Here is a 23056-nt window from a genome sequence, read left to right as displayed (position 1 = left end):
ACTAACCTAACTCCCTTTCCAGTGACCAAAGAGCGAGGCATCAGCCAACACCTGGACTGCAACACAGCTCAGCTCTGGAAATGCTGTTCTTGTCATTCTCTGGGTGGACGTAATTCAGGTTGATACAGTGACTTGATATATATGAAAAATACCCATGCAACAATAAAGGTCATGAAATGACATCTTTATTTAAAACACTGGCTACAATCCTCAAGTTACGGTAAAAAATTCTCCTGAACTTTAAAGAGTAGTGCTCAAAAAAAACCAAGGATGTCTCTCATGAGAGTAAAGCACCAGCATTCAGTCTATCTGTAGTCAACACAACTACAGTAGTTACAATTCCATCTTGTTTGTCCAAAAAAGGAAAATAGGCCAATGGGAAATAATTTTCTCCCCTAATAAAAACATTTGGGTGGGGTTTTTTGTTTTGTTTTTTGGTTTTTTTTGCTAAGATAAAGTTCATTGTAGAATTGCCCATCAATAGTGATTGTCTTTTACTCAATTAATTTGGGTAGGAAAATTAATGGTTGTTAGAGTTAACAATTAAGGTAACTCTTCAGTATTTGAAATTGATCAATCTGAAATGTCATAAAAGTTTATGCATTATGCTAACAGCTAATGCTCTACAACACAAACATTTTTCTCCTTTACAAAAAATTACAGTTATTGCGTGGTTAAAACCCATTCAGATTTGGGAACTTTGTAGAAGGATCTACTTAGCTAAACACTAAAAATTACTAGTCACTGTAAAAAAGAGGTAGAAATGGAAACAACTTTCCACTTAATTCTCCCAGACCAGCTTGTAAGAAGGTAAGAAAGGCATCTTAGTAAATAGCTCTCCTTCAAGCTGGTGGACCACATCTGCAAGTTTCTGAGTTAGAAACTGAGAAGGAATGTGATATCGTTTCCCTTCTTTTGCAGGATCTGATCTTTCCTATCCTTGAACACATTCAATACAGGCAGTATTTTACCCCTCCTAAACTACCCTGTGCTCAAACACCCTCTTACTGGTTTGGATAGAGGAGATCAGAAAACAGAAGGTTTTGAGAGTGGTGTAGGAATGAACACTCTGAGTTCGAGATACAGGAGGGGTAAGATTAAGTGAAAAACATTTCCTTCTTTAAGAACAAGAAAAAGCAGGGGATAAGCTGGATTATCTCTGATTCTTGCAGTCTATAGAGTTCATTAGTATTAAATACTGTATGATATAAATACAACTATTTTGTAAGATACTGAGACTCACTGGATTTGGGTAACACTGGTAGAATGTTTGTTGTTACCTTCTGGCGGCCTGTTAGATGTTGCCACAACGACAACCCCATTTTGGAAGAGATTTTCAAAAAGCTGCTTCAGAATCATGGCATCAGCAATGTCAGTGACCTGAGAAGACAACACATTTGTTATATCTTGCTTTCAGCTTCTGCTGCAATAGATCTGCAAGTGGCTTTGTAGCTAGGAAAATGCTTGTTAGTGAAAGCCGTGGAAAAAGATTCTAATTATTGCTTGGTGAGAAGAAAATAAAAGGGATAATTAATAAGCAGTGAATGTACCACAGTCTTTCAAAACTTGCCCACTCTTTATTGCGGAACTCCACCATTTCTTTACCAATTGCTAAATGATTCCATGTTAACTTCTATTATAAAACTACAGGTGGGAGACACAGAAAACAGACCTAAACATTTAAGAGCCTACTTAATTAGGAACAACATGAAAAAAACAGAAGATAAAAAGAGATACACACCGGCTGTTTTACATTTCTATTACCTTTGAGGCAAAGGTTTGCAGAGGTGAATTTAAAATGGTCATGGGACTTCAGAAATAAAGACAAGTAGCCAACTATACATAATCAGCTGCTGTTGAAAATAGAATGATATGACATAGATACTATTGTGTGATTGTTGCAAAAAACAATTCAACAGATGGCCCATCACAAAAATAAGCAATTTCATTGTTCTTTTTAAGTGCCTTCTATTACTGTCCATGAATAATCAAAAGGCAGGCAGTCACTTCCAGCACAGTCAGCCTCTTCTAACCTTCAGGCACAAAACACGAATGAAAAATAAAAATGGGTAGGACAAGTGATACTGGGGAGGGGTAAGGAAGAAAAAATGACTACAAGATAAGCCATTAAGTAAAATTTCTTCAAGTATCTTAATTTTAGCTTAACAAATTTGCTTTATAGTACCAATAAAAAAAAGGATACAGGAACAATGCTGTACAGAAATGTTTCTAGTTTTTCTGAAAAACCAGCAATTCATATTTTACAGGAGTTCACCACCTTGATACATAAACCACCTTTTTGATCATTACACTTGATTTTCCTGCAGACCCCGTGGTTATTATAAAGACACTTGTGGCATTTTGGCTTGCCAAAATAGACCCCACTTCTGAGGAAATAAACCAGTGGTGGCATGCTGGGAGTTCTATATTCCCATTACACAAGAGGTTGACAGATTGCTGTGCTTTCACCACCTTAGATGGGTAAGCTGTGATGGCAACACATGTGCCATCACAGGAAGTTTTACCCAGCATAATGTTTTCTTCTTCTCCACGCCTCTCCACCCACCATAATTCTCCCATTTCTAAATTACTTTTCAGTGCAGAAAAAAAAGGTAATTCTACACTAGAAATTTAGGTAAAAGCCTTAGGTTCCATTTCTGGCAGCTACTTTTGAAGCAATAATGCACTTAATGAACAATACATAAACACTAGCTTCCTTCTTCCAAAGATTTTTTTTCTATTTTGTTCTATGAGTGCCTTAATAGGATTTTTTTCCTTTGTAAAAAACAAACTTTTACACAATTACACATGCCTCAGATTTGCATATCTCTGCTCCCTAAGAGCTGATATTAAAAAAATAGTAATTCACTATCATACCATATGTTTTACACACTTGCTTATGTTTCACTTATCAATAATTTATTTCTTTTGGATACTAAAATTTAGGAACGTCTCCCATTCCTAAGAACACATGATAAACAAGGAATCACTACGGATGTGCCTCTTAGGGGTAAGTGAATTTCTTGTACCACAAAGCATACTTAAAAGCCAAATTTTAAAATTCTATTATAGAAATAATTTTGTTACAAACCTTTTTGTTTAATACTACTACAAAGCATGCTGTCTTTAGAAAACAGGGAAAGAAAGAGTAATAATGCTCACATAAAAACTAATAATATTCTCCTATCAATGAGAACTGATTTTTGATGTAGAATTCTGAGCTCCATTACAAAAAAAGGTAAAGAAAAACACAAAAAAAACCCCAACAATAACACACACACACACAAAAAAACCCCAAAATACAAAAAACCAACCAACCAACCAAAAAAAACAAACAAACCAACAAACCTCTTGAAAGTTCTGTCAAAAAGCAAGAGCCATTTTGAGGACCAGGATGCAAATGTGAGCTATTTTTATCTAATACACTTTAGGAAAGATAAAAAATTTCTACAAGGTAAAGCAGGTAGAAGACAGTAACGAAAGGATTGTAAGTGCTCATGTTTTTTACTGTATCCAGCATTTATTGCAACTGATAACAAAAGCAAAGTCTACAAATTACCAGTAAGGAGAGCCTGCTAGAGGAGAGAATGGAGAAATTTCATTAGCATTTAAGAGAAAAAAGAAAAAAAAAAAGCAAAGACACTAGACTAATAGTTAATTTACATGTTTAAGTGCCTGAGACTCAGTCAGCCACTGATTGGTACAGTTCCACGTAATGAATGACAAACATAAGCATGTATTATCAGCAATTAGTATCAGCACAAAGATAAGAGCCTAATTCTTATTAGAGGCTTTTAATAGAATGCAGGTTAGTAAAAACTCCCTAAATTGTTAGTTCACTTTTGGAGTCCAGATGGTACCATTGGTACCTTAAGGTTAACACTGCATCATCTCTCAGCTTCCCAAGAAGGAGGGACTCTGGTTCTTTTAGCAATACTAACATAGGTTACAGTCCCGTGCCAAAATTAGAGCTTCTAACCACCTGTGTGTAGTTATTTGGTCACTGCTGGCTACCCCTGTGCTCTGAAATCTCATAATTACAAATGCCTTAATTTTAGGGTTTTTCCTCAAAATGAAGACATTTTCAGAATGGCTTAAGACTTCTGTGATTTAAAAAAGACTTTAACATTCCCAGTAAACGATATGACAAAGATCAGTAAGACATAGCAAAGCTTGAACAACCTGATAGCCTGGGGCTCAGGCAACTGCTGACAAAATCCTGCTTCAAAATGGACAAACACAGGAGCACAGTGCTGTCACTGAGGTGCTGGCCATCACACAGTATTTGCACAAAGAAACATTAAAACATAAATTTTAATACAACACTACTTTGGAACAGAGAAAATTACTTTTAAAAGAAGTACTGAAATATTTTGCTAGATAAATTAGTCAATTCTCCACTTGCTTAATAGTTCTCTGGGTTTTGCAGGAAGATTCACTTCAGAATACTTCTGTTTTGCTTTAGCCCATTGTCAATGAAAAAAATGCAACCTCAACAATGCTTTTGTCTTCTGAAGTTCTGCATTTGGTTTCCTCTGCAAAATGAACATTAACAATATGTTCTGCTGTCCCTGTTTAAAATATCACTCATCCATGTTTCTGTTCTTAAGATAAACGAATAATTAATTTCAACTAATTCTCCTTTTTTTTTGTTCAGCAGGCATCTGAAAGCAACTTGAAATGTTTAAAGCAAATCTCAATAGTTTTCTGATGTTATCTCCACACACTATTATTTTGCCAAAACAACCTCACTTTTCTTCTGTCAAAACAGAGAGTTGCTTTGTCCACAAGTCAGAGCAGTGTATGTTCTAAGCCTGCAGCTCTTTCCAGTTTCATTTTAATCTAGCAATTCTTTAAATACTAGTAAATCAGACTGCAGAGAAATAAAGCCATGATCTCCACTGCAGAAATGAGCTGCAAACATCCCAAATTAAATATGGCTCCTTATTATTAATGTTAATTGTCTCACCATGTGAGCTCCTCTTCCAGTCACTGCACTACTTTATGACTATTTAAGCAGAAGGTTTCTTATCCCAAATTCAGTGCCTTCTGCAAAATATCAGAAACCTGGAATTCCTCTTATCAGGCAAAACCTGTGTAGAGTTCCACGTTACAGAAAATCAGGCAAGAAATCCAGCCATTCACAAATCTGTGAATTTAGAAAATTAGTATACCCAAACCAAGTAGATTTTTAAAATTCACTTATTAATGCAAAGTCTTGGAAACACATTTTAAATGCGTAATTCTTGTATTAGTTTCCCAACTGCGACAGTTCACCAGAACAGGTGATTTTTACAACTGAAGTCATTGGTGTACCCCAAGCAAGTCAGCAGGGGGAGCAGGCAATCAACTTGGGAACAAGATATAGCACAGTCTCTTCTCCTTTAAAATGTGGAAATGTGACAGTCTGTAAACACCACAATACTGCAACATGAAAGCAGAGAGCATTTATACAGAAAAGCAGGTATTTATACTAATACATAGTAAAGCCATTTTCTACCATTTCAGCATTTAATGCTGTGACAATTAACACTTCGGTCTCCAAACCTTCTCATTTCTTCATAGTGTAAGTATAATTGTCTCTGTATTTAGATTTTACACTCGGGTTTTGGAAGCCCAGCATAATCATATCCACTGTACATAGCACAAATTAAATGTCGAACAGCAGCAATTGCAATGACCTCACACATTCTGAAACCACCCCTGCTTGAAAAATGCAAGAGAAATTTAAAACGAGAACAACTGTTACTTGACCAAAATTCCCTTCATGGGAGCCGACCATAGAACAGTTATTTCCTCAAGTGTGCAGGTTTGCAAAATAACAGCTAGGAGACATAAGCTGCTCCATCCATTTCAGAAATGTATTGATTTCACACCATAACAGACAATTTTACCTAATAGATTATTTTACTATTGGTGATTTGAGAACTAACATATATCTGTTTATATCTTGCTCTGCATTTTCTCTCTGAATTAAAAAAAAAAAAAATCTCAGCTGGTTAAAGCTGCCAAATACTTCTAGATTTTTTATTAAACATTTTTATGAAGAATTTTACATTTAAGTTCGTGACATGCCCTTAATATTCACAAGCTGTGTAAAACAAATGGAATAATCAAATTAGCTTGGGCAAAGAAAATTTTATAAACTTATTTTTAATTTTCACATTTAATTCAATAGACGTTTCTTAAAATCCTTAATCACATTGAGAGTGTTTGTTGCATTATATGAACTACAAAAGCAAAGATCAGTGGCAAGCAAGCATCAGGTGGCACTGTATAGACTCAGTACAGGATGACGGTCCCTGTCCTGAAGAATTCATGAGCCTCTAGGCAAACTCTAATACCTCCTTGTATGATCAATGACCAGACTGGTAAACAAAAGCACTGTAAGGGGACTTACACTGCTAACTTGCATCTTGTCTGCTGTGGAAAAATCCCAAACTCTACCATCTTCAAAACTGTCAAGTAACTTCTAGTCTTTAACTTCTACAGGTCACTACTGGCCAGTGATTCAAATACTTTATTAGCAGTAACTACTATTGTATTTTAAAATCAAAAGTAATTTTATGAAGTTTCCCTTGAAATGAAGGCATAATCTATGACTTCTAACCTGAAACTCATCAAAACACAGGAGAGCAGCCTCTTTGCTTATTTCTTCTGCCACGGGTGCAATTGGGTCGTATGACTTGGCCATAAATCCTGCTTTTCTCTTTGGTAAGTTCTGCTTAAGGCGATGTATTCCTTAGATGATAAAACAGAAAAGAACAAATATTTCTTATTTCTTTTTCTAAGATCGGAAGAACAAATTATTTAGCTAACAAATAAAAAGTAAACTGGTCCAGTAAAAATAAGAAAGCTTCAAACTTAATCCAGTTTCAAGAGGCTAAAACACTTTACAACAACATCCACCCAACAGTCAGAAGCTCACAGATTTTGTGATTCTTATTTTGTTTAGAAGGCTGTAAAACAAATGTCAAAAACATCTTGATCGCTATGCACTTATACTCTATCTTCTATATACTGATACAAATTGCAGTTTTATCTTGCTCTGAAGGTATTCTTAGAAGGCATTTAGCTAAAAGAAGGCAGATGTAGCAACACAGTTATACTTCAACACGTGAAGATGATGACAATGGCATAAGGTAAGATTATTAAATCCGTATTTTACTGTCTCATGGATTGTATTGCATCTGACTATAAACGAAGATTCAGGAAAAAAAGGATCCTGCTGAAGGAAGCTACCTTTGCTAAGATTAAGCACAAACAACAAGAAATGGAAACAGAAAATCTCAAGTGACCCAGCCCTGATTGAAAAGTGGGCACTAAAAGTGGCTCAAGATATTTACACCAGTGAAAGCTTCTCAAGAAAAATGCAGCTGTCACAACACTTGTAAAATACAGCCATAGTTAACAATTTGACAGTATTTTAAGGTCATAGAATTTAGAAACAGAAGCAAGTTTTAAAATCTCTAGAACAACATCCCTGTCAAAACAAAGCGCTTTATTCAGCTGATCAGAAAATTTTCTGAAACTTAGGATGCACTTCTTTCTATTGCTTTTTTCCTCTAAATTACTGACAGTTATTACTAAGTTACTCAACCAGAATAGTTCCCATTCTCCTTGGCATTTATATCTGATTTAGTTATTGCTTATTCAAAATACAGAGTGAGTTTAACCTTTACATTTTCAGTTTTAGCAATTGCCTTCTTCAGGTTTCAGGTAAGCTAACTGGCACCTGGAAAACATTTAGTTAAGGATTTCATTCTAACCAATATACTCGAGTTATACTTACAACCAGGTATGTATATTTTTCTTTCAGAAAAGATACTTGAGAAATAATATGCAATTAATATCTATGCTGGTATGATAAACAGTGCTAACATGCTTTAACTTTTCCCCTATTTCTTTTTACTCTTCTTTATGCTTAAATATTTAAATAAAATTACAGTGATTAATATGAATATGAGACAGATTTTTAGAAGATACTGTATTTTAAAAAATTCTTGCCAATACCTGTGTCTGCACTTACTCTGGTGTACATCCAACATGAAGCCATGAAAATGGACTCTCTTTTTCCTTTCTACTTCTAAGTGAGAATAGAACATGTCCATCACCATTGTCTTTCCTGTGCCTTCAAGTAAGAACAATAAAAAACACTCAACAGGTAATTCATTTAAGAGCAGTATGTACTGCTTACAGTAATGATTGTTTGTTAGCTTGGCCCTAATGAAACTATAATTCTTCACAGGGTAAGCACAAGACCAGACTGCTGTGAGCAACAGTCATGTTTTCTGTTCAAAAACTTGGAAGAACTACATTTTTATTTTTCTATTTTAAAATACAGATGTGGCCCAAAGGTTGCACAAATTACTCCCCATACACCCAAAGTACCAATACTAACATAAAACATGTTAGTATTTCATTTGGAAAGCAAGTATGTTTTCATGCTGCACTGTTACAGTTAGAATATATGAACTTTCTCCCACAATTAGTTCCCAAATTCTTAAATTGCATTCTTAAATATTAGAGAATGGGTAACATTGAAAACAACTACACATAGTAATGTGGTCAAATCAAACAGCTTCCAGCATTCAGAGTGTAATTATATTAAATAACATTATAATGTTACATCCAGTAAAATTCATTAAAGCAATAAAGCCACATAAACATGCAGCTTTCAGACACTTCAGAATTCAAACAGACATGAATTTAGAAAAAATTCTATTGGACGCAAATGATACTTACCAACATCTCCATAGACATAAAGACCTTTTGGGGGGTTGGTTTTGGCAAAGAGCTGGAAGTCAAGAGACAAAGAGTAAATATAGATATGGGATAAAATAAAAGCAAGCACATGTCTGTGATAATGTAAGAAAGTAGCTACACTTAACCACAACAGTAGCACTAGGCAGCAAAGTGCAACCTTGACTAAATCATTAGCTCAGAATTCATAAGAAATGTTATCATTGTGCAAATTCTATGTAAGAAGCAAAACACACATGCAGGGCTTGGGATTTGAGGTTTTTTTAGATCATTGTGAAAATATCCCCATCCCCAGCCCTATCAGAACACATAAAATGATTCAATGTTTCCAAATCCACCATCATCAAAACAAGTCCTTTGCCTCATTAAGCCATTTGAGCAAATAGTCCTAAGAAAAAAGGATATAAAGCAGTATTGTACCATTCATAGATATATGCACTAAATACCTATTAGAGCAGATCTGCTAAAGACAGAAACTATTAGGACTCAGAAAATCAGTACTGCAAAGCCCATGAACGTTGTACATCCTATTCTCTCAGCTTTGAATATTAAACCCAAAATTCTCTCTGGTTTAAACATTATTAAAATCAATCACAGCAAAAATATGTGTCTATATACACATGCACGTGTCTGTATGTGTATAAATATCTAAACATTAAAAAATATACTTTCAAAGTATGCCTTTTATTAACCATTTTTTCAAGTGAGTTACATTCATCTGGAATGAATACTGCTTAAAAATTTTAAATTTATTAATATTATTCAGGACATATGTTATGACACCTGATATCTATTTTATTCAAGTATATATTTTTATGCAAAAACTTCCAGTAATGCTAAGACTTTCAATTTCCCCCAGTGCTGTGCACAGCCACTTCCAAGTATAATCCAGAAAAGAAACAGTTTCTAAAAAACTGGAAATCTTAACAAAATTCAATCAAATCCATGAAACTGAATTGACATCCACAAAACACACTTCAGAATAGCATTTGCTTATTTTAAAGTGCTCCACTTTCAGAGCTCTGTGGGCTGAGCCAACACAGAAGAAAATTAAAATTGCAACCCTGTGGTCTCATTTGGAGCTGGGTAATTGCTAAACAACTTGAATCTAAAGCACTTTTTCAAAATACAGTGCTGTGGTAAAGAAATAGAGGAGTCAGTACAAAACACTAATTAAATATAAAAGAAACTGCATGACCAAAAAGTAGAAGGGTAATATCTCGGGTCTACAGTACCAGCTCACTCAGAAAATATGCAAGCATGGCTCTTACACAAGAGCCCCTTTTAGAATTAATTTAGATCTCTATTAATAGGGTAATCAAAAATTTGTATCATCAGTCTGTGGCTGGAAAGGGTTTCAGATGTTTGGAAACTATTCTATTAATTGAAAAGGCTGCAACTATTTGCTAGCACTTTGAAAGCATTGTAAGACAATTTAATTGTTGAATATTTTTCAGCGTGTATTTTTAAAGAGCTTGTGCTCAATAAAACTACTGATGCTCAAAGTTACAGGAGAAATGGAGAAACAGACAAAAATCCAAATGAGACATTTTCAAAAGAATTTCTTTGGGTCTAGTTTTAGATTACCAGCAATCATTTTAACAATATAATAGACTATCATATTCAATTTATTATACAGAAAGGCTGTAATAACATGATTTGCAGTTTTACAAGAAGCAGCACAAAGCTATAAAAACAAATCAACGTGTAGAGTACAGCTTCACTTGTTTTTGCAAAGGTTATACAACCAGAACAAATAATAATGCCTATTTTTATACCAATATTTTCACTGTAAAGCTTTTATTAATTACATTCAACTACTTTAATATTTGTCTTTTTAGGCATACTTATTTCCAGATAGCATGTTACAGAAAAGGGACTTTTGTTTTGACTAAAGGAAACAAATATAATGACTTGGGCTCCATAAAAGTTGATTTAAAAATTTAAATTTGTTTCCCTTTGAAGACAGCAATTTTTGAATTATATCTAATTGCTAAAAAGGATGGCTACTGTGGCAGATCCAAATATACTTGTTGATCGTCTCCAAAAACAAATCAAATGTTAGAAAACCTTTTTTCCTGTTTCAGCAATTAAAGAAATTTGTAGGAAATATTTTACATATAATTCTAAACATCACACTGTTGATAGCTTTAGGATAATCATTTCCTCATTCCTGTCAGATACTGTATAACTCTAAGAATTTGTTTTTATATTCTGTGATTTGGTTTTTTTCTTAACATACATTTTATTTCAAAAATGTAAAACTTTCTCAGTAGAATTTTTTTTAATACTGAAAACTCAGATATCCTACCAGTCCCAAGCTATTTTGCATGCTCATAAAATGGATTTTTTTTTCTTTCTGTTTTAGTTATTCTAATGCATCTTCTGAAGCCTGGAAGTTGTCTAAGAAAAAGGGAAACCTCCACTAGGATTGCTGATAAAATCCCATCAACATTTGATTCAATTTAAATCACAGCAAGCAGTCAGTCAATGGTATGTGGGGGCCAAGAAAGCATTATACTAATCTTGGTTCTATGCAAACATACACTCTGCAAGAAGGAGGGAGGAGATCGAATGCAGAAGCTCCTCCAGTCACCCTAAAGTAAGGACATTATACTTTATTTCAGGCAGGAAAGGGAGAAAAGTAGGAAATGCAGGAAGACAAACAAATTTAATGATTTCTCCTTGCTCATTTCCATATTATCCTGAGGTACATTTGGGGTCCCAGCATAACAACTTAAACATTGTTAACATAACATTTGTTGACAATATGCTCTCTTTGGCAACAGTGGTAAGATTTAAGTATCTTAAAGTTAATATTTAAAAGGTGCTAACCCAGAGATATTAAGTGATACACAAAATTTGAGTTTGAAGGGGAGAATATCTTTAGTAACATGCAACGTCTTCCCACCTTCTCCCCTGCACAGACACCAGAAGAAAGCAACTCATTTCCTGGCAGTATTTACACCCTGACTGGAAAAACTCTTAAGTGAAAATGCATGTCAATATTAGGATGGCTAATTAAAATATGCAAAATTCAAGACAAGCCTCCCAACAGCAGAATTTTTTTCAAATCCTAACGAAACTGCCTCTTTCTCCCACTCTTTCAAGACTCCTTTTTGGCTGTTGTTGTAGCTGAAGACATTTTCAAGGTCTTGAATGGTGTTTACTATTGTTCATACCTCTTTTCAAAACATGACCTCACTTATAATTGAGCTTATTTCAAGTCATTAGCACAGCAACTCAACAACTCTTAAGACGTCCCAATTGGCATTATTTTGAAAAGCTGGAGATCTGAAATGTCTATGCAAACTCTTATGGCCTTCAACTTCAATTCAGAGGATCTCAAAATATCTCAACATACAAGGCCATGCTTTCACCAAGTTGAAGTTCAAAGTCCTTGTTCAAATTTGAGGAGTAATTTTAAAAAACAGAAGCCTGCTTGGTTGGCAGCAAGACTAATTGTTTTTTCCCCTGAGATTCATTCTAAGCTGATGTCCCAAAAAACCTACATCATAACAAAATAGAGTTTTATTACCATGAAGAAAATGGCATCTGGTGTGCCTATGTGCCCCAGACTACTCATTTCAAAAGGTTTGGCCTGTGAGGTAACACAAGTGTTCTGGGTAAAAAAAAACCTGAAAGGCCTCTATTGTATCTGATATAAATATTTGCTCCCTAATCCTACTTTTACCACAGTTTAGTGAATAAAACTATTTAGAGAAAAAGTGACAAAAGAAGAATCAAGCTAAAACCAAAGCAGACCAATCTTGTAACAGTTCAGAAGTGCAAGAAGTGTCTATTGCTGGAATAGTTTCTGCTCTTTTGGAAGAGGCTTCTGCAATTCTATCACAGAATAAATCAGGCAATAAAATAAGGAATATCAGACTATAGAAGAGGCTGGTAGAAAGAGGTTTCTCTTCCACTGCCCCTTTTTCTTCACCACGATCTCTCAACCACATTCCCTTCAATAACAGAGCCAGAAAAAACGAGCACACTTGAAATGCCAAGCACCACTATTTTTTTTATTTTGTAAAAGCTACCAGTAGATTAATTTCTTCTCAGTACACGAGATTTCATATTAAAAATGGGCTATTCAAGTTGCTAGAAACCTCCTGAAAAAGCAAGAAGTCAACTTACAAAATACTAAGTATAACTGACAAAGTATTTTATTTTTTCAAAATATATCCTTAATTAGTTTAAAATACACCAATTTGTTTCATTTACATCTATTGAAACTCATCAAGTACAAAACAGAAAGGAAATCCAATGGTTTTATTACAAAAACATGACATTACTCAAAGTTACAAAGCACCCGGCCTCCATGAGAGGAGACTGCCAAGCTATTCACAAATACAGGATTTACCTGCATCATTAGCATTTCCTGGAGAATCCTTCTACTGGTCAGAATGAATTCCACCCATAAAGCTACACAAATCCTATTCAACTGAGGCCAGCTCCAGACAGCAGTATTCAGCACCAGCTCTTCTTGGCATGAGGAGCCTTAGCTCTAACTGAACCAAGTCTGCAGTAGCATCACTACACTGCAAGTGCATAACAAAAAACCAAGTATACTGCTTACTTAGGAAACCCTTCAACAGATGCAAACATATGATAAGCATATGATTTTACCAACTACCTAGTCACATTTGTGACCTATTCTGGGGAAACCTTCATTAAGATGTTGACTACAACTTTGCTGAAGCAAAACCTGGCCTGCAGTAGAATTTAAACTAGCATCTGTTTCGCTTAATTTTATCTCATAAAGAGCTCTGTTTGAACTGGCAAATTGCTTCTTCAAATATAGCACAAGAGGAACAAAGCTGTTGTGACTTCTTCTCCCTGAATCATGATTTCATTTAATTACATAAGCTAGCAGACTTTGACAGATTTATGCAGAAGTCACTGCTCTCCTCCTTTTCAGGGGTTTTGATGTATGGCATGGCACTATAGAGCTCAACCTGTTACCAATCTAAAGATTTCCACAGAAATATCAAACTCTAGAAGAAAAACCTCAAACTGCAGTAACACTTACCCCTGTAGCAAGTAGTTCTTCAGCTGCTTCTCACTGACTTATTAGTTCATCAGTTGATGGCATGAGCCATGCAACAATTTTCAAAAGTTGGTTTAAAATTAAAGCAACATTAAATGAAAAAAAGTGGAATGATTTAAAGGAAGTGGTGAAAAACACATTCTCAAGTAAAAAATGGCATTTAAGTAAGAAAGTGTCTGTCTGGCTTTACTGCAATTAGCTCTGTTACATAGGGACATAGCAGCATCATATTTCCTAAACAGAGTAAGGTTGTTATTTGTTCTTTGCAATACAAGCCTTCTTCCCTATTCACACTTCCCAATCAAAGAATCAGTAAATAACAAACCCACACAATGCTTGATCTATAAAGCCATGACACCCGCTCTAACAACTAACAATGACTTGGGGTACTCCAGTTAACACAAGTCAGCTCTCAAAATTATTCTCCAGGGCAGTGCTTTTAGAATCTAATATCCAAATGTCCACAACTTCTTGCCAGAAAAGATCAAAATATTCTAGCCTACTGATCCTCAGGTTTGCCAGTAAAGGCAATGTCTCCATCATAATATTTTTTTCTCAGGCTTTGGCTCCCCTTATGTCGTGCCCTGCAACCTGCAAACACAACAGTATTTGTGCCAGGTAAGAGAACAACCTGGTATGGTTAGGTAAGAAGTTTAATAGAGATTTATTTAGATTTATGCTCATGAGATGAGGAGTGTTGTGCAATGAATGCTTAAAAAGGCTGACATGGAGATTTGTTAGCAAGGACTGCAAAAGACATTTATTGACCATAAATGTTAAAGTTACTTCTGATGAAAAAAAAACCAAAAAACTAAGGTGGCACAAGAGAAGAGTGAAATCAAAAGAAAAATTCAGTCTAGCTGGGGAAAACGCTGACAGATTCCCTCCTCCCAGGTACAAGGAGGTCTCTCCAGTTCTGGCTGGGAAAGTGCAGGTGAGACAGCAATGTATATTTTGCCATGCTTTTTCTCCAGCACTATATTTTTATCATCAGACTTAGTCAAACACCCCACTCTTGCTGTTTCATCCTACCACAGCTTACAACTGAGCTAACTGAAATACGTTAATCAGGTGCAAATGAAGCACATTCACTGGGCATTCAACTTTTGTGCACATCTATGCCCAATATTTAGCAACGAATTAAATGTCTTGTCTGCTTTGCTGGGTGCTACATTTGGTTTTCTGGGATATAAACTCAGATGTACAAAACAAGAGGCAAGAAAAGCTGAAGAGGGAATTCCCACATCAGTTCTAGTTGCTTCCCGTGAGAACGTGCCATACCAGTGCTATCAGTATTTGCAGGTGCAAGGCCACCAGAGCAGCAATCTGAGAATAACAGCAGAAAACAAGAGATGTGGAAAATACTGTCAAAGAGAGTCTAGAGAACACTGTGTCAAGAGCTTCAGGAAAAAGTTAAAGATGCAACAGCTGGCTAACAGCGCTATAATTGTTAAGGCAATGTGCAACAGGGATATGTCTAAATTTTTGTAAATCCTTTGAAAAGTAACTGTGACGCCCCCAAAAACACAACAAGGGTGCAGATTATGCCAAGGCCTTCTTTCCTTACCTCACCTGGAAACTAGCGACATGGAGAAGAATTGTTTTTAAAAGTCAAGTCTGATCTATATTATAACATGGAATTATTTGTGGAATATCTGTTAGAACACAAAACACCAGTGTTCAATTTATGCAATCCAAACACATAAGTATAATACCACTGCTTGAGAATTAAAACCTGGTTTAGGCCCCTCTCTCCTATAGCCAAATGATGTTTTTTGAAAAGTAGGCAGTGGACATAACTAAAACCATATTAGATTTTCTTACAGAATTATTTCAATAATATCTAATTTGGCTACTTCTGGAGTGCCACGGAATTTTACAAACCAAAAAAGAAAGAAGAGAGATTGAAACATAAAGAATGATCTATCTGAAAAGATGCATTTGCAAAAATAAGATTTGGGCTCTTGACAGAAATTTATGCATTTTAAGCACACTCTTACAAGCAAATATAAATGCAAAAAATATTTTTATCATTATAAACCTCACCTTTGAAAGAACATTTTTCGAATCAATGCTGTAGCCCTTAAGGCTCTCATGCAATTTCTGCAGGTGCTGCACAACTCTTCTTTGTTGCTCATCATTCTTCAGCTCTTTATGCTTAATCAAAAAGTCATAATGTTCTAAAGGTCCATTGCAAACAAGTAAGGCTCTGGCATGAGCATCTGTAGGAGTAGCAGGGCCTGTCTTCTCATCTGCCTGAGCTGTGTAGGCTGTAAAAATAAAAGTAGCCCATTAATAGAGAAGTTCTTAAAAGCATCTCCTTATAAACAACACATACTCCTAACAGTTTACAAAAACATATATACACAACTTACCTATATTACCACAGGTTACCCCTTCATCTTTCATTAACTCGATTTCTAACTTTTTACTAAGTCTAGTAGTATGTTTTAACATTCCATAACAAGCACACATTCTAAGAAGTCCAGCTACAGAGTTAGTAAGATTTGGCTGAGCTGCTGCAAGGGAAGTTTTGACCCTTTTTTTTTCCAAATTGGGGTAAAACCATTGAAATTTCCAAAGTGCATTTCTCTAAATAGATAATCCTTTAGGTAAGACTTCAGAAAATATTTAAAAGTCAACAAACAAGAGACCAAACCAGGAGTTCTGTAAGGAATTTGAAACAACCTGTCAAACACCACAGTAAGCAATGCAGCAGCTGTGAAGCCCTGCAATGCCACAACCTGACCTGCTGGCATTATCTTCTCCCTAGAAGAGACAGGGACAAGCCCAGATGGCAATACTGTCAGAAACAAGACATTAAAAAAAAAAAAAAGGTCAGAATTGCTAGACATAAAACAAGACATAACTAGGAAAAGAAAGAATGTACAAGATTACAAAGAAGGCTTGCCAAAATAATTAAAATCAGAAACAATGGCATACACTGGAAAGTTGTTAAATACCTTCTTTGCTTCCAATGTCATTTAGCAGGTTAAGTATAATAAAGAAAAATATGATTTCTTAATGGCTAAAGGAATAGCATGTTAATTGCAGTAACACTTTTCTCACATAGCATTGCCATCTACAAAGTAGGGAAGAAAGTTGCAAGTGAAAGTACTTTTAAGCAGGTACAAAACAGCTGGGAAAAGGATATGTAATAAATAATTACTACACTTAAACTAGGTGTATATCTGCAGTAGAGTTTCATAGAGGACTCAGGATGTCATCTTGGTGCAACCCTGAATTTCCATCCATGCCATACATGGAAAAATAAAGTAGACAGACTGGGAACACAAATAACAGAAAATCAGGAGAGGGCTGCAGACACTCTAGAAGGCAAGTAAATTCTGACAAACCAGACAAATAATCTAATGAAATTAGGATGTAATTCAACAGGGACAAAGCGTGTTATTTAGAGGAAATAACTAACTCAGGAGATGGGGAATAACCAGCTAAAGAGTACCTCTGCAAAAAAGGATCCAACAGCTATATCGGATCACAAAATGCCAGTGAGACAGTATCATAACACTATTACAGGGGAAAAAAAAAAAAAACAAAAATAAAATAAACACAAGTCCTCTAATATAGATACACACAGAGGAAAAAACACCCTGTTCTATTCAATGCTGGTATAGTCTGCCCTGGAAGACACTTTTCAATTTTCACATCATGTGTTACAAGAAATATGAACCAAATGACAGAGTGAATAGAGATTTTTTTGTTTTTTAAAATATAAGTCACAACCCACCAAGACACCATAAAAGGCACAAAAAGAGTTTTAAATAGCTATAAGAAAGACAGACTATTAGAAAACAATAAAACTTAACTTGTAAATCAAATTATGTTTACTTATTGCAAGTAACAGTTTCTTCATAAAAAGACAGTCACTGTTTATATCTGCAGCCAATAATTACACCAAATTCTCTTGTTCCTGGAGGAACTGAGTTGCTGCTTTGAATTAAGAGTAATTAGCTCATCCCTATCCAAAGAGATCACATAAAGAAAGTTGAGTTCAAAGTCTTTTATTGCAAAAGTGTGAGTAAAACCTGTAGAGAAGAAAAACATATAGCTGCCTACAAATACATAGAGCATACTGAGAAAATGAAAGGATATGGTATTTATACAGATAACTTAATAACTGTAATTAAGGTAGTGAAATAGATTAATAGTCTAGAAGCTGTAAAACTTCCAACGATTTGGGATGAATTTTAAAAATAAGTCTGACAAAAATCTGTCAGGAACAGGTCAGCAAAACCTGACCTGCCTCTGAAGGGAAGGGGAAAAGGAAAGATCACACAATTATAAAATGGCTTGGGTTGGAAGGGAGCTGAAGTATCATCCAGATCCAACACTCCTGCCATGGGCAGGGACACCTTCCACCAGACCATGTTGCTCAGATGATCTCTCAAAACTTTTTCATCTTTTCATCTACTATTCCACTCCCAAAAAAAGTCAACCTCAGTCCTGTGATCCATACCTCTGAATTATCTGTGCCTTTGCAATATGTAGAAGTTGATGGCCCTGAGAGCTCCAGTGTGCCTCCTTATACCTATAAATTCTTCAGTTCAGGAACTGCCTACAGTTCCTACAGGATCAAAGAAAAAAAAATAAGGTGATTTAGGGGTAAGAAAGGTTTGTGGCTCATGACCTTCCTGGCCATGGACAAAGCACGCCAGCAGGACTGCTCAGAAGCATGGGGCTTGTCTCAGATTACATGTTCTCACAGCTAACCATCCTGGGAGTGGGAGAAAGTACTGTCATTAACATGTGACAGAGGCGGACACTATGCCCAAATGGCCATAGAGGGTGTCCTGGCACAAATCACTCGCTGTTCTCCTAATATCATGGGAGTACACTACAGTACACTACCAGGAGACACCCAGAAACTGCTTAAGTGATAAACTCACACCTGTAGCTGCAAAAAAAAAAAGTGCAGATGTTACTGAAGAGCATGTGGGATTTTAGAGATAAGTCAACAGAAGGTCCAAGTGATACAATATTCTAAGAGACAGAAAAAAATGTGCACCTTCCATTCTAACTTGCATTTTGTGGAACAGATTGCAAAATCTATCACTCAACTATAGGAATCACCTATGATTCGGTGTACTAACTGTAGTCCTACAGCCCTCTTCTCCACATTGCAAAATAGGGGTTATCATTTATTCCTTACTGTTTCATTATCTAATCTTTGTATTACAGAAACTGCAACTCATTCATTATTTTCCCTTCTGAAGTCTTCAAGTGTCACACACAGAAAAAAGTCCTCTACACCTATGTAGTGTTCTGGATGCAACTATAGAAAAGCACAACATCAATTCACTGTTCACGCAGTTTTACATGGAACAGTGTAAAATTAGACATGCTTATCCATAACCTACCTTTCCCACCTTCAGGATGCGGGACAGTGTTGGATGTTACCACATTTAACCTGACGTTCCCTGCTTCTTTAGATTTGACACCAAGCTGCAACTTTTTTCCTAAATTCCTGTTCCCAAAACATACATATGTCAGTATAATCTCACTTTATTTCATACCATATAATTAGGTCTTTGCATGTGCCTTTCTGCTTAAACATACAAGGATCACAGACACAGCTGCATGAAGACCTACCACAACACACCCAAAAAAAGAAAGAAATTGGAAGGGAAAATCTCACCAAGGCAAACAAAACTTATTTTAAAAAATGCCAATCTGGAATTGTAAGAAAATTTCTTTTAAGTGGGAGACTTAAGACATATTTGGTAAACTGACATTAATTTACCACTGCAAAGATAATTAATGCCTACATAAAATTATAAAAAGTACTCTTAACTCCAGGGACTTTCTGCTCTGGAAAAAAGCAGGAAACTGGAAAACTGATCAATGTGTTGTTGAGTTTTTCTACTCCTACTTAGAACTGATGTCTGAGATGACACAGAAAAAGGCATGTGGGCTTCAATGGCACAGCTCATGAAAGCAACAGTCACTTCTGAGGCAGGCCCTAGAGTTATTTATGCAAGAAGACAAACTGAAATGGAAGTTGAGTTGTGGCATACCAAAACTGATCCTGACAGTAGGCAAGAGGCTGAGAGCACAGAAGGGTAACCAAGCTCAAGGTAGAGAATTAACACTTCCCCTTTCTTCTTTGCTGTTAATTACTGTTTGTCTTAAAAACAGAGAACATTTCCAACTGCGAAGAAATGCAGAACTGCGAAGAGTTGTGAGAGCTGCATCTAAACCAAACTCATGCAGGTTACAACTGCACCAAAACTCAGTACCCTAAAATCACCCGAGCGCCACCTTTGCTGACAGTCACGATCAAGAGGCTGGAATAGCTTCTACTAAATCAGTTTTAATGCAAGGTACAAGGATCTGTTTCATTACTGCTCTGCCAGCACAATCTGCCTTGAGAGCTTTTCACAAACCCTGGGATTTGTGTGGAGAGAGGGAAAAAAGGTCATAGAAACCAACTTTTAAAAACTGTCATGCTTTCAATAATCCAGGCTGAAAGTCAGAATATCAGTTTGGGTCACAATGAAGCCAAACTGCTTCAAACCTTGAAGCTCTTAGTGTAAAGCTGTTAAAACTGCCTATGAAACACAACTGCCACGACAGCAAAAGAGGACCTGGAAGTCAGAGGGCACTTTTATCAACAAGCAGATGGTGGTATCAGAGACCTAAACTCAAGGTTAAGCCGGTAACAGAACTGCTGCAAAATGTTTCCTTCTTAGATGACACCACAGTGACAAGGAAGGGCAATGGTACGGTCTTGCAGCTCCAAAGGTTATTTTCCTACGTGAAAATAGGAGCAAAGGTAGCAAAATATCAGAAAGAATTTTTTTTCAAGCTAGTAGCTGTAAACGATAATCATGTTATGTTGTCTCATCTTTTATTAAATATATATGCAAGTTTTGCAGAATCAGTCTCAAATGGGTGAATTGCCCCATGATGTACAAGGATTTGGATAAATTAAATGTGTGTTAAAGTTAAGCACATGAACAAACCTCAGAAGAACAAAGACTTGTCATGTAAGCTTCTTGGGAAAGAGATCATGTGCTAGGTATAAAGCTAAAAATACATTTATAGTCCCATAAGACACAAATGCTCCTTTCAAAATATTGCACTATGATTAATGACAAGAATGTAAGAGGAGGTGATCTGAAAAAATTATTTACTTTCCAGTGCTTAACAGAAAGCTTAAAAAATCAAATCCAACCAATCATATTTGGGGCTGGGGGGCCACACACACTAAGTTATCTGCATGAATTGAAGATGTCAGGCCAATATCATGTAAAAATCATAGAAGCCCCCCACATGCTGAAATTAGTGGCTCAAACCAGAAGAAGGAGCTTGCAACTAAGACATAAGGACAAGGATTTGCATTTTTGTTTCATTAAATGATCTCAGATTAATCACTGAAGGCCATTCATTCAGGCAGCACATGACACAGTATTTAATCTTCCAGATAAACATGAGTTGGAACTAGAATTCTACTTTTTTTATATGTGCCTGATACATTATTCTGCTAGAAGATTACTTGCATCTTTTCCATGCACACCCCATTGCACAACCTGACCTATAGATGAAAGTAGGGAAGGACAAGAAAAGCATACCAGTGAAACTGGGACTTTACACAGATAATACTTGTCATGTCTTTACTTAATTAAGGAAAAGGTACACAACTGTGGAAAGTAAATCACAAAAACAAAGAAAATACTATAAACCAACTATCATAAAACCAAGATTATAAATCAATTCCATGTTGGCAGCCCATCCCTGAAGTCTGATGTCCTCAAACAACATATGCAAGTACTACCTTCTCTTTAACATGGAAGCTGACAAACTGCCTGAAGCTCCTGGATTTGCTCAGCCAACTTTTGCAAAATGCTAGTATGTTGGTTATAAGAAACAACCTACATAGAGTCCAAGTGTTAGACCAATATAAAATAAAACACATGCAACTACAGTACTACCTGCAGTGCTTGTCTATTTTTCTTAGGATAAATATTCTACAATCACAACATAATGTGTGGATGTGGATACTTATCAGTCCTGGGACCTACCAGTCACCAGCTGAATTCTCACACCTTGGCCAGACTGGCAGAGGACGAAGAGCTCTCACTGAAGAAAAAAGATCTCTGCTCCTAACCTAAGCCTCAGGTTAACAAAACTCCATAAATTTTTGTACTGAAGAGGCTTTCAAAGCAAGGCTGTGAAGACAGAGCACGGCTGTCGTTTGTTATACCCCGGCGGGTGCTTGAGACCAGTCCCTGAGCCACCCCAAGGTCCGGCCACAGCTCTGGCGCACTCGCCGAGGGCCCGGTGCAGCCGCAAGGCTTTAACCAGGCAGCGCACCGAGGCCCTATTTCCCAGGGGAAAAGCGGCATCAGCAGCTCGGGAAGCCACGGGCCCCCTTCGCGGCTCACCCGGTGACCGGGGCCGACTCCCGGTGTCACCCCGGCGGGCAGGTCCCTTCCGGGGCTGTGTCGCGGACAAGCCCAAGCAGGGAATGCGAGGACACCGGCAGGTCACGGCAGAGCGGCGAGGGGGCCGCGTGCTCCGCCCGGCACCGCCACCCACGTCCCCTCCGCCGGGGACAGACCCGCGGCACGACGGGCAGGGAAGGCACGCACCGGCTCCTGCGACCGCTCCTCGGTGCCCTTCCTGCGCGGTGCCCCGGCAGCCTGTCGCCCGCCCGGGCCTGGCGAGCCCCGAGAGCCCGTCGGCGGCACTGACCTCTGTGCGGCGGGAGCAGGCGGCCGCGGCACCCCAGAGCCCGCAGCAGGCAGCGCGCAGTAGCCAAGGGCGACACAAGGGCCGCCATCTTCCCGGCGCGGCGGCGGCGAGGGCGCGGGGGGCGCTGGGAAATGGAGTCCCGCGGGGCTGTGGGGGAGCCCGTGCGCGGCCGGTGCTGGGCGAACCGCTCCCGTTGGGTCACGGAATGACAGGGTCGATTAGATTGGAAAAACCCTCTGAGATCATCGAGTCCAAACTATGACCTATCACCACAATGTCGACTAGACCATGGCTCTAAGTGCCATGTCCAGCAATTTCTTAAACACTTCCAGGGATGGCGACTCCACCACCTCCCCGGGCAGCACATTTCTATATCTAATCACCCTTTCTGTGGAGAAATTCTTCTTCATGTCCAACCCAAACCTCTCGTGGCGCAGCTTGAGGCTGTGTCTTCTCATCCCGTCACTGGTTGCCTGGGAGAAGAGGCCAACCCTTACCTGGATAAAACCTCATTTCAGGGAGCCA

At 37.3% G+C, this 23056-nt stretch overlaps 1 protein-coding gene across 1 annotated transcript in view; it reads right to left on the bottom strand.

Annotated features, from left to right (window-relative positions):
* Nucleotides 1–22642, bottom strand: part of AFG1L (AFG1 like ATPase) — a 64645-nt gene extending 42003 nt beyond the window's left edge. Inside the window, exons 1-6 of the mRNA XM_038131638.1 lie at nt 22532–22642; nt 15863–16086; nt 8746–8797; nt 8030–8131; nt 6611–6741; nt 1281–1380 (exon numbers count right to left, since the gene is read on the bottom strand). Coding sequence (XP_037987566.1) covers nt 1281–1380; nt 6611–6741; nt 8030–8131; nt 8746–8797; nt 15863–16086; nt 22532–22619 — 697 coding nt within the window. The 5' untranslated portion in view covers nt 22620–22642. The remainder of the gene's footprint in view (nt 1–1280; nt 1381–6610; nt 6742–8029; nt 8132–8745; nt 8798–15862; nt 16087–22531) is intronic.
* Nucleotides 22643–23056: the final 414 nt, after the last annotated feature.

The sequence above is a fragment of the Motacilla alba genome, chromosome 3 (assembly GCF_015832195.1).
Source record: "Motacilla alba alba isolate MOTALB_02 chromosome 3, Motacilla_alba_V1.0_pri, whole genome shotgun sequence".
NCBI lineage: Eukaryota > Metazoa > Chordata > Aves > Passeriformes > Motacillidae > Motacilla > Motacilla alba.
This window is presented reverse-complemented; position numbering and strand designations above follow the sequence as displayed.